At 40.8% G+C, this 12,948-nt stretch overlaps 1 protein-coding gene across 1 annotated transcript in view; it reads right to left on the bottom strand.

The window, feature by feature from the left end:
* Positions 1–387: 387 nt before the first annotated feature.
* Positions 388–12,948, bottom strand: part of LOC136172494 (scavenger receptor cysteine-rich type 1 protein M130) — a 35,125-nt gene continuing 22,564 nt past the window's right edge. Inside the window, exons 8-17 of the mRNA XM_065941952.1 lie at positions 12,594–12,908; positions 11,238–11,330; positions 10,842–11,156; positions 8,317–8,637; positions 7,249–7,557; positions 6,730–6,765; positions 6,420–6,527; positions 4,867–4,962; positions 3,719–3,769; positions 388–585 (exon numbers count right to left, since the gene is read on the bottom strand). Coding sequence (XP_065798024.1) covers positions 3,750–3,769; positions 4,867–4,962; positions 6,420–6,527; positions 6,730–6,765; positions 7,249–7,557; positions 8,317–8,637; positions 10,842–11,156; positions 11,238–11,330; positions 12,594–12,908 — 1,613 coding nt within the window. The 3' untranslated portion in view covers positions 388–585; positions 3,719–3,749. The remainder of the gene's footprint in view (positions 586–3,718; positions 3,770–4,866; positions 4,963–6,419; positions 6,528–6,729; positions 6,766–7,248; positions 7,558–8,316; positions 8,638–10,841; positions 11,157–11,237; positions 11,331–12,593; positions 12,909–12,948) is intronic.

The raw sequence follows: 12,948 nt of genomic DNA, 5'->3' as shown, positions 1-12,948 counted from the left end.
TCCCTGAAAAGTTTTCCAGGTGGCTCAGTGGTAAAGAACCTGACTGCAGTGCAGGAGACACAGGAGACATGGGTTCAATCCCTGGGCCAGGAAGATCCCCTGGAGAAGGAAATGGCAACCCACTCCAGTATTCTTGCCTGAAGAATCCCATGGACAGAGAGCCTGGTGGGCTTACAGTTATAGGGTCACAAAGAGTCAGACACAGCTAAAGCAATTTAGCACACAGCACAGTAAGAAGAAAATTACTTTTTAAACCAAACTAGAAAAAGATATATGTAAATAAGAACACTGTCAGATGAAAAAACATCATATTGTATTTATGAAACTCTAAAAGTCAGAAAGCTCATTCAGAAATTCTTAAAATCAAAAATAAGGAGTTAAGACAAATTCAAATCAGCAATATTCTTTTTTACTTAATACCCTTGAAAATCTTATCTACAACTTTTTAGTCATCACATTCACCAAGTTAATTTTTTAAAATTCAGCAGCAGTCTTTTGAATATCAGGAGACAAAGGACTGTATTGTGATCTTCAGTGTTGATCCTTGCTCACTTAACAGTCCAGGTCTTCGTCAAGCTGGCTGAACTAAAGACACAAATAGAATAATGTTACTTTTCTCTTCATATGCACATGCACACATGTAGAAGAATTACATTATCATTTAATATAATGTATTACATCTGTCCCTCTCTCACACACACACACTCATTTGCTTACTTACTCATGTATATTAAAAAACCATACTACTTTCCCAAACAGAAAACTTAAATGCAATGATCTTCAAACTTCAGTGTGCTTAAGAATTATTTCTACTCCAGAGAACTACAGTACAGAAAGGCCATTTTAAAATGCACCCTAGTGTGATTCTGAAGCAGTGACTTAGTAGCAATTATTCTTTAAGGTAAAAATAATTTGTTATCTATTATTTATTTATTATTATTTATTTATGAGATAAATATCATTTATCAGAATAATACTCATATGTTTGACATTACTAACCAAAAGTTATTCATAGGCCTCAGTTTACAATCTGTTAGAATTTTTAATTGTTTCTTTACTTGTACACACACGATAGTTTTATAAATGCAAACATTATGTTTAGTTGTACTCAGTAAGATGAACACAAAAGTGGAATGATGTTATTAAGTTTTGAGCATGATTTTTTCTTTTTTAGCTGGCTGCACCATTATTTTTCCAGCCACTACTACCCCACTGATTGGCATTCACTTTGTTTCTAGCTCTGGGGCAGTACTAAAAAGGCTGCTAAAGGGAATTCTTGTATGTTTGTTCTTATATATTAAAAGCTTTATCTATATGTATATGAAAGAAATGTTTAGGGATAGAATTGTTGGGTCCAAAGATCTGGGAAGCATGTTTTTTTTTTCCAAATTAATAAAAGTTTCTAAGTTTCTCTCTCATAAGGCTACTACACCTTTTGTTTCCAACAGCAACATTTGAAATTACATTTTTCTCTGTATTCCCACCACCAAGAAACATTGGTGCTGCTTTAAGTTTTTGTTGGTCTGATTTATATAAAGAATAGCTCATTGTTAATCATACTTTGAATTGCCCAGACATATTGTGAGCATTTTAAAATTATTTAATAGCCATTTAAAATTCACTTTGTGAGAACTGCTTTTTTCATACCTTTGCCCAATCATTTATTACAGGCTTTGTCTTGACAATTGCTTCCTATATATGCTGCTGCTTAATTGCTAAGTCGTGTCCGACTCTTCACATGGACTGTAGCCCGCCAGGCTCCTCTGTCCATGGGATTTCCCAGGCAAGAATACTGGGGTGGGTTGCCACTTCCTTCTCCAGGGGATCTTCCCGACCCAGGGATTAACTCGAGTCTCCTGCTTAGCAGGTGGATTCTCTACTACTGAGCCACCTGAGAAGCCTTTTATATATATATATATTATGATACTATATATATATATTGTATACATATACTAACACTTTATCTTGTATACAGTTTATGACAACTCTATGTTTATGTGTCTATAAGCATGATATTAACATTTTACATTTACATACTTTTAAGAAGTCTAACTTTTATTCTTAGTCTCACTCTGTATTTCTCATATGCCATATAAAATATCTCTACAAAACCCCATACTTCTGCTATATATCATTCCAGAGGAATAGTCCTCCCCAAATTGCTTAACAAAATAGAAAATGTACCCACTAATTCATTTTACCATCTTTTCTTTTTTTATGTATAACAACAAATTTCTTGCCTTATTCACTTTTTTCTTTTGTTCCATTTTTCTTATGAAAAGAAATTATAAAAGCAAACCTGATTATATCTTGCCTGAACTTAATCTTCCAAAGCCCACCACCTCCCCAACAGTCCCTGAAATAAAATATGAATAGGAAACACAACAGATAAGACCATTTGTTATTGGGCTCTATGCAGCCTTTCCTGTCTAGATCCTCATCACATCCCTCCCCTGACACGGCTTCTCTATACACCCACAGAGAAGCTGTGAGATCTTTCATCAAATAGCCATGTCTTTGTCAATAGTATATTTTATCTCTGCATCTTCAGTATTCAGGACACCACTTGTCACCAAACGTATTTTCAATGTTTTTGAATGAAAAGCTTACCACTCCCCAAAGGTGTGATTCTCTTTTATGCCACATTTTAAATTTTATTTTTATTGGAGTATAGTTGTTTACAATGTTGTGTTTGTTTCTTTTGTACAGTGGATCAGCTTTATGTATACAAATATCCCCCCCCCCTTTTTTTTTTTGGATTTCCTTCCCATTTAGGTCACCACAGAGCACTGAGCAGAGTTCCCTGTGCTACACAGTCAGTTCTCATTATCCACTTTATACATGGTATCAATAGTGTATATTGGTCAATCCCAATTTCCCAATTCATCCCACCCTCCTTTCCCTGCTCTGCACCCCCATGCCACACTTTGTACATGCCATGTCCTTTCCCTGGAATGGTCCATCTTTCAGTCACCAGATGTCAAACTTGATCATCACATCTTCACAATCTCTCCAAACTCTTAGGCAAGCTTTCCATACACCTATAGTATCTTTTACTATCTTTATCCTAGCATGCATTATACACCTGTAGACACGTCTTATCTCTTTTCTGAAATGACTCCTATAATATCTTTAGAAGAGTTATTCATATTTACTTCCCCAGCTTCTCCTTAGCAACATAATAAACCACTGTTATTGCTTAAGATATACGTAACTAAGGGACGGACAAGAGTCATTTATAAAAATTTGTTGCAGGGACTTCCGTGGTGGTATAGTGGATAAGAATCCGCCTGCCCATGCAGGGGACATGGGTTCCATCCCTGATCTGGGAAGATCCCACATGCTATGGAGCAGCTAAGACCACATGTCACAACCACTGAGCCCGCATGCTGCAACTACTGAAGCCTCTGCATCCTAGAGCCTGAGCTCTGCAATAAGAGAAGCCACCACAGTGAGAAGCTGTGTACTGCAATGAAGAGTAGCCCCCACTTCCGGCAACTAGAGAAAGCCTGCGCAAAGCAACAAAGACTTGGCACAGTCAAAAATAAATGAATAAATAAAATTAATTTCTTAAAAAACTGTTGCATATTCTGAATATACATATAAACATAAACATATATGGACATACATGTGTATATACACTCTTTCTTCTTAATACCAGAGGCATTCTCAAAAGGAATGTAACTGTTTTGAACAATGATGAATAAGTTCTTCTTACCTCACCAGGTTACAATTCCCTTTTTCTTCTTTCATTGTACGTCAAAGTGATCTTTTTCATCCAAAAATAGAAAGAGATTTAGACACAGAAATTAGTCCAGCAACATTAAAACCATCTAACCCATTGGAATTTTCTGAAAGGAAAAAAATAATTACTGGGAAATGAGTCAGACCTCCCCTCATGTGCCTCAGAAGCTCTTTGAACATTTAAAAACACTGTTCACAATTAGGAAGGCAAACAGTGTCAATTAAGAGGCACAGAAAGTCTTTCCCATGTCTTATATATATTTCTTTGAGTTAGTTTTGGCAAATACCAATTCCTTTGCACTGAAAAAGTGAGGCAGATCGCTCTCAGATGGTAAGGAATATTGAGAAGGCATTGAGTCTTCATAAAGTGGATACTGGGTTTTTTAAAGATGTTTATTATTATTGTATCTTGTATTGCATTGTATTTTTTTAGCCACAGGGCATGCAGGCTACTAGTTCTGGGATCCAGCGCATGCACCCTGCTGTGGAAGCACAGAGTCTCATCCACTGGACCACCAGGGAAGTCCTTGGGATATTTTTTGCAACCCAGCAGAGTTATGCTTCCTAGAGGCAGAATTGGTGCTCTGGTGCTAAACACAAGTCAGAGAATAAAGAAAGAAGCTTTATGTAACAGGAAATTAGGCTAGTCCCGTGAGTAGCAATGGCTTCTGATGGGATAAAGACATAGAAAGCTTAAATTTTCAGAAAAACGTAAGTTAGAGAAAGCAACGTAACAAAGTGAAAATGGAAGAAATTATGAAGAGATATGAAATGTTTCATCTTTCGAAGGTTAGTTTCTGTTTTAATATAAAGATGTGCAAGTCATAATATTCTACAACGCAGATCCTCTGTCAGAAATTATCACGGACCTCTTAGACAGAGGTCTTCATGATTGCAATTTCTATCAATAATGAATATTTATTCATTATTAAATATTCAATAATGAATATTTCTAAGAATAATGCTTTGTTCATTCCTGCCTTTCTTCCTTTTGTGCATCACAGGCTTCCTATTATGTTTGAGATTTCTTTCCACTACTATGTGAAGTAGAATGCCTCTCAGCCTCAGCTGCAGTTACCAGTCTGAACCCCAGGACTATGGACCCTCTAGGAACCCACAGACCTGAGGAATTATATAGGTTCAGATCATCTGCTTTCAGGCAAGAATTCATCTCCCGGTATTGAATTTCGTGGACAGAGTTCTCTCCTCTTGAGGAAACTGACAAAAGAGGTCATAGGTTAGGAGTCAGAGGGGCATAATAAAACTTTCCCTCCCTATATGTGCTTTTTCCCAGCAGTGCAAACACACCCAATCATCACCTAAGCCCTTGTCCTTTCCATTCTATTCTACTGTCAAGCTTGACCCTTGTGATGCCACAAACACAAATGCAATAGCAATGAAACTAAACCAGCTATCCAATTGCCATCTTAATACAACCCAGTTCCTTCTCCCAAGGCAGCCAGCATTCTTCCATAATTCACTGGAGATTTGTCTAAAATCTTTATAAAACTTATCCTTTCCTGTTCACTCTCACTATAAAGTCTTTCTCATCTTTCATCTCAACTATTTCAAAATCCTATCTTTGTCAATAATGTGGTTCTCTTTCACCCCTCAGATGTCCAAACAGAACTTTCTAAGAGCCTGCCTGAGTACTCTGTCCACTATACCATACTTTACTGACTGTTAATCTTCTTACCGGCCAATACAGAACTTCACTACTTGTTTCTTCCCCTTTCTTCAGCCTCATCAGGAACTTCTGTCCTGGAACTCACCTTTTACTTACCCCCACCAAAACACCGAATGTGCCATCTTTTAAGCTTCTCTACACTTGTAAATATTTTTTTCTCTCCCTGAAATGCCTCACTAAGTTCTTTGCTCTATATCTTCAAAATTAGTCTCAAAATCTCCTAGAAGCCTCCGATACTCCCTTTTCAGCTAATTAATTTATTCTCTGGGCCTCCTTTGTTCTTTACTCATGTTACTATATAATAATACATTGCAATTTATTTGTTTACATATATCTCTCTTTGGCTAGACTGGAAATTACATAAAGATAAGAACATTGGATTATCCATGTCGGAATCATATTCAGAACCTAGCATGTTGCTTAACAGAACAGTAAATTTAGTAATAAGTATAGAGTAAGAGCAAATAAATGTTTGGGCAATAAAGGATTTATCCAGAACCACACAAGCATACTCATTCTAAACGATCAATTCTATAATGTCTCAATTAAAGATGTAGATAGACTATTTGCTGTTGTTTTTAGTTGCTAAGTCGTACCTGACTCTTTTGCAACTCCATGGACTACAGCCTACTAGGCTCCTCTGTCCACTGAAATTTCCAGGCAAGAATCCTGGAGTGGATTGCTGTTTCCTTCTCCAGGGGGTCTTCCTGACCCAGGGATTGAACCCTCCTCTCTTGCATTGGCAGGCGGATTCTTTACCACTGAGCCACCAGGGAAGCCCATAGTTACATTATAATAATCATCAATATGAGCAGTGCCCCTTTTCTTCTCTGAACTTGTTTCTTCTTTTGGGGAAACTGCTTAAATCTCTTCTAGGTTTCCTCTTTCTGGCCATTTGATACTTGAATCTAATTTTTTAATTGTTGTATTATTCCAAGAAACTTCCTATGCCATAGAAACATTAGAGACACGAAAATTTGGCTCAGACCTGCAAGCCGCTGTCTCTGTCTTCGCCTCTGAATCCACAAGAGGGCTGCGATGAGAAAAGCCAACAGAATGACCCCAAGGACTCCAAGTGCAACAGTGGAGGAGTGACCTGAGCACAGGGAAACATCACAAGAGGTAATAACATCTTAGCTAAATGACCTGGGCCCTCAGTTACTATCCCTTTTCTAGGTCAATACAGGATTGCTGAAGTGAATTTCAGCTTCTAGAGCTTCTGACCCAGAAAATCTTAATAAGAGGGATTCTAAATAATGCAGACAATCAGTCCCATGCTCAGAAACCCCTTGATATACCTGTGGCCTTTAGTGATCCTTTGCTCTCTGCAATTTCTGTAGGAGAAAAGAGGAGAGACTCAATTCTGGGAGTTACATAGCAAACAGTTATGTCTGTTTCCTGTCTGGGGATTTAGCTTCTCAACCAAATAAACTACTTCTTCCCACCCAAAACTAGAGACCCGTAGTTTTTCCTCCCTCTGCACAAGGATACACATAAGCTAAATGCTTTTCCTCAGTGAAAGTCGTTCAGGTGTGTCTGACTCTTTGCGACCCCAAGGACTGTAGACCGCCAGGCTCCTCTGTCCACGGAATTCTCCAGGCAGAAATACTGGAGTGGGTTGCCCTTCCCAACCCGGGGATCGAATCCAGGTGTCCTACATTGCAGGCGGATTCTTTACCGTCTGAAGACCAATGGATAACAACACGCACGATTCTCTCCCCACCAGGTCCCTGGGACGGTACTTCCGGTCCTTACACAATGCCCTTCCCCGCCCACCCTCTCCGAGCTGCAGGAGATTCCAGACCCCATGGGCTCACCTGAGCACTTCACAGAGGCATCCTCCTTGTGCCCGCAGTCACTGTGTCCCCAGTTTTTGGAAGGGCAATCCCACAGGGAGGACTCATTGCCCTTGCATTTCACTTCATTGAGCCATATGGGCCCGGTTCCCTGGCCGAACGCTGCCTCTTTTCCTGCCTCCAGAGCTAAGCCACATCCCAGCTGGCGACACACCACCTGGGCATCGTTAAGGTCCCAGGAGTCGTCACACACTGTGCCCCAGGAGCCTCCGTGCCAGACCTCCACGCGTCCAGAACAGTTAGTGGTTCCTTCCTCAAGCCTTATTTTATCTGAAAAATCAGAGACACCGTGATCATTTCTGAGAAGATAAAAGCTCCTAGGAGGTCATGGGAGAAAAGAAAAATTTGAAACTCTTTTTTAAAAATCTGTTTTAAAACTTTGCTTATTGAATGTGCATTTGGAATTTTACAACATTCATCTTTCATGGAAGTGCATGTCCTTCCAACAAACTGGGTGTATTAAATATTTCATCCTGGGCATTAGAACGTTAGTGTGACTTAGTAAATGTCAATGAGATAAAGTTAGCATCGTAAGTGTATTAGGTTGGTCAAAAATTTTGTTCCATAATTATAGACAAATGAACTCTTTGGTCAACTCAGTATAAATCCTCTCAAACTACTAGATAAATAGAAATCTTCTTCCAGTTTAAGAAGGTGTAGAACAGGGAAATAATTCAGGGTTGATCTTTCTGACTGCTTCTCTCCTTACATTGAGTGTAGCAAGATATTATTTGAAAGAAAAATGGAGCAACTCAATAGTCAAATACTGAATTATATATTCTCTGATCCTAATTTGTTCACAGAGAAAACACAACTGAATAAAACTTTTGAGAAGGCCATCAGAGTATGATTGTCTTTGAGAAAATAGTCACTGATCCTGAGTATCCAAAGGCCAAATTAAATAAAACCATTTACATCATCCAGGTAGAATAAGGGTTAACCAAACCTTACTCATTCTCGCTGAGTTAGATCAGGAGATGAGAGTGGAGCAACAGAATGAGATTGTCATACAGGCCCACGGATACTCACCAGCGCATGTGATCCAGGTCTCCTCTGAGGGGCTAGCCAGTCTCCTCTTCCACGGAGATGACGGGCACTGCCATAAGGTTTCAGGTCCCTTAGGACACCGGACGTTGTCCACCCACATGTGCCTTTTCTCCAGCTCATCTGAAGGCGCTGGGCTGATACTCCCTTTGTCCGCACAGCCCAGCTGCCTGCATACCACCCCCACTGTGGTCGCAGACATGTCACTCTTGCCCACGCTGCCCCAAGCTCCGTTGTAAAACACTTCCAGGCGCCCTGCACAGGTGTCGCTGCTGGTGTCACTGATGAGTCTGAGAGACATGAACTCTGGAGTGAAATAAATAGTTAGCAGTTTTGCTTCTTTCCTGAAGATTCAGAGGACTCTTCATTTACTTTGATGTGTGCGTGTTTTTAAAAATAGGTCAGCGTGCTTCCTTGGTGGCTCAGACAGTAAAGAATCTGCCTGTAGTGCAGGAGACTGGGGTTCAATCCCTGAGTTGGGAAGATCCCCTAGAGAAGGCAATGGCTATCTTTTGCCTGCAAATTCCATGGACAGAGGAGCCTGGCTGGGTATAGTCCATGGGCAAAGAGGTGGGCATTACTGAGCAAGTAGCACTAACATGTCTAACAGGATATGCCATTATTAGAAATTCCTTGGTAACTTCATGATGATTTGGCAGATTTTCTTAAAATATTTGTTCTATAAATACTTTCTGGGTTTTTTTTTGGTCTTGGATTTTATAATTAGGGACCTCTGCTTCCCTTGTAGCTCAGATGATAAAGCGTCTACCTACATTGCAGGAGACCTGGGTTCGATCCCTGGATCAGGAAGATCCACTGGAGAAGGAAATGGCAACCCACTCCAGTACTCTTGCCTGGAAAATTCCATGGACGGAGGAGCCCGGTAGGCTACAGTTCATGGGGTCGCAAATAGTCGGACACGACTGAGCGACTTCAATTCACTTCACTTCAAAATGCCAACAGTGACTCTAAGTTGACATCTAAATCTCAATTAAAAGCTTACTCAGAGCCTTTTATGAATTACAAAGTTTGGGGGTTTCTCTCTAAATTACCATAATTTTGACTTTGTAACCCTGTTCTGTTCAATTTTGGACAATTGTCCTTGACAGTTAAAATTTAGTGAGATACTCAGACACAAAAACCAATGTTTTGTATACATTACCTTAAAATACAATAGTTCCCTTTCTGACACTTTGAAAAGTGAAAGTCGCCCAGTTGTGTCCGACTCTGTGTGACCCTAGAGACTATACAGACCAGAATACTGAGGTGGGTAGCCTATCCCTTCTCCAGGGGATCTTTCCGACCCAGGAATCAAACCAGGGTCTCCTGCACTGCAAATGGATTCTTTACCAGCTGAGATAGTTTTGTTTTGTATGTCCTCTACCAGATTTATGTTATTAAATGTGAGAGCAAAATCACATCTGGCATATAGAATTTTTCACTTTGCTAAGTCATAGCACCATTTTTTCCCCCAATACATTACAATTGAGTACATTTTTCTAGTTCACAATGCTTTCTAATATTTTATCGTGTATACAAAACAAGAGCAGTGTCTCATTGTGATTGTCATGAAAAATTACTTGGGGGCATGGTGGTCTTTTTATCTGTAGAATGTGTTACCAAATGTATTTCTTTTTCTCCTTTAAAAAAAAAGTTTTATTTATTTTTGGCTATCCTGAGTCTTTATTGCTGCACATGGGCTTCATGTAGTTGCAATCAGCTGGGGCTACTTTCTAGTTGCAGTGTGTGAGCTTCTAATTTTGGTGGCTTCTCTTTCTGAGGGGCATGGGCTCTAGAGGGTGGGCTCGGTAGTTGTGGTACATGGGCTTAGTTGCCCTGCAGATGTGGAATCTTCCCAGACCAGAGATCAAACCCGTGTCTCCTGTACTGGCAGGCATATTTTCAACCACTGGACCACCAGGGAAGTCCTCTTCTTATCCTTTTTAATCTACTTCATTAATACAGTGATCATCATGTGGTACACTGAATTCTTAGCCAACATCCAGCACCCTATATGTTTATAAAAAAATTTCTCATTATCAGTTTTACTGTCATTTTCATGACATGCAACCTCACTTCTGAACTTTCCTCTTTCTGATATCATACTACATACTACTTTGCACATGTGTGTCTGTGTGCTTGGTTACTTGGTCATGTTTGACTCTTTGCCACTCACGGACTGTAGGCCACCAGCCTCCTCTGTCCATGAGATTCTTCAGGCAAGAATATTGGAGTCGGCAGACATTCCTTTCTCCAGGGGAACTTCCCCACCCAGGGATCAAACCCAGGTCTCCTGCATCTTTACTCACTGAGCCACCAGCGTAGCCCACCTTGCACATGAGGTAGTACTAATGCATCAGATCCACACTTCTGGCAGCCTGAATCTCACAAGTGTCCCCTCTGAACCTGTAGTTCAAGGAGTTTACTCACATTAATATCCTCCCTACCCACCACTCCACCTTAGCCATTTCTTCCATCACTGTAACCAGTTGTAATTTTGCAGAACTCACCTGAGCAGATAACTCCTGCATCCTCTTTATGCCTGCAGTTCTGCCGCCCCCAACCATGAGAACGGCACTGAGAAATGCGAGATTCCTTTCCATTACAGTTCACCTCATCCAGCCAGATGGGACCTGATCCTTCCCCAAAATGAGCAGAACCCGTGGCATTAATGGCCACACCGCAGCCCAGCTGCCTGCACACCACGTGGGCATCATCCAGGTCCCAGCTGTCATCACAGATGGTGCCCCAGAAGCCCTCATGATAGACCTCTATTCTCCCGGCACAACGTCCACCTCCATTTACCAGGCGGAGCTGTCCACTCCCTGAAAGAGCAAATGAAACAGTGATAAATGCATTTCTGAGGATTTGGAGATCATTTTCATAGATCAGTCACCGATTCTCACCTATGCAAGGAACACCATTTTCTTCCAAAACAACAGAGCTTTTCGGATCCAAAGATGTTGAATTGCATGGATATAGTGTCTGACTCCGGTTTCCTGCAAGCACCAAACATTATCCATCACAAGAGATACAAAAGGATGGAATGAAGAGAGGAGGTCAGTTGGTGTGCTAGATGGATGAACTCAGGACAAACATAGCTTTAGAGAAAGATGTCTGGGTCAACCAGGCTAAGAATGAATCAGATCCTCTGAGAAAGCACATGTGTGCCTGTGCTAAGTTACTTTAGTCATGACTGACTCTCTGCAACCCCATGGGCTGTGCCCACTAGGCTCCTCATCCATGGGATTCTCCAGGCAAGAACAGTGGAGTGGATTGCCATGCCTTCCTACAGGGAATCTTCCTGACCCAGGGAAAACCTGTGTCTCTTATGTCTCCTGCATTGGAAGCTGGATTCTTCACCACTTGCACCACCTGGGAAGCCTGAGAAGTTACATGATAAGTCCTAAATGGTCTTCCCTGATGGCTCAGATAGTAATGAATCTACCTGCAAGGCAGGAGACCTGGCTTCAATCCTTGGGTCAGGAAGATCCTCTGGAGAAGGGAATGGCTACCCACTCCAGTGTTCTTGTCTGGAGATTCTCATGGACAAAGGAGCCTGGTGGGCACAGTCCATGGAGTTGCAGAGTCAGACATGACTGAACGACTGACCCACACACATAAGCTCTATTAACTATGAGGTCCATGAAAATCAAGTTTACTTTCCCACTAAAAAGACAAATGAACTTAATATTCTAGTACACTTCTCATAATCTCTCAAAGTAGATCATTTCCTTTTACTCCCATTCTTTACTATAGGTACACCTGCTCCTTTTTGGAAGTATAGTTGATTAACAGTGTTGTTAATTCCTGTTAATTCAGCAAAGTGATTTGGTTACACATATATACATACATTATATATATATATATATATATATATATATTCTTTTTTTAATACTCTTTTCCATCATGGTTTATCATAGGATATTTTTTATTGGAGTACAATTGTTTTTTAATATGTTAGTTGTTAGTTTCTGCTGTACAATAACATGAATCAGCTGTAAGTATACATTTATCCCCTCCCTCGTGAGTCTCCCTCCCACAACTCCCATCCCACCCCTCTAGGTCATCACAGAGCAACGAACTGAGCTCTCTGTGTTAACCAGTATCTTCCCACTAGCTATCTCTTTTACACATGGTAGTGTATATACATCAGTGCTGCTTTCTCAGTTCATCCCACTCTCTCCTTCCCCCCCTATACCCACTCTTAAGGCACACCACCATGGGAGAGGCTCCTCATTGGCTGCCCTTTATTCTCTTACCTGAGCAGATTACAGAGGCCACTTGCCCTTCAGGACACAGTGATGCACCCAGAGCAGTTACAGGACAATCACCTATGTGCTGTTCTGTCCCAGTACAGTGGAACATGTGTCTCCAGGGCTGTCCACTTCCCTTCCCGAAAGGTGCTCTTCCTGGGATAGAAGTAGCAACTCCACATTTAAGCTGCTGGCACAAAACGTGAGCATCTTCCATGTCCCAGTGAGAGTTGCAGAGAGATCCCCAGGTCCCAAGAATCTTGACCTCCACTCTTCCTTCACACGGGGTATTACCACCCACCAAGCGAACTTCTGTGTATCCTGGAAGGAGACAGGGCTTTAACAAGATGTCTGTGACTAC

Source organism: Muntiacus reevesi, chromosome 1 (assembly GCF_963930625.1).
Source record: "Muntiacus reevesi chromosome 1, mMunRee1.1, whole genome shotgun sequence".
Taxonomy (NCBI): domain Eukaryota; kingdom Metazoa; phylum Chordata; class Mammalia; order Artiodactyla; family Cervidae; genus Muntiacus; species Muntiacus reevesi.
The sequence above is the reverse complement of the archived record's forward strand: the minus strand, read 5'-3'. Positions and strand labels throughout refer to the sequence as shown.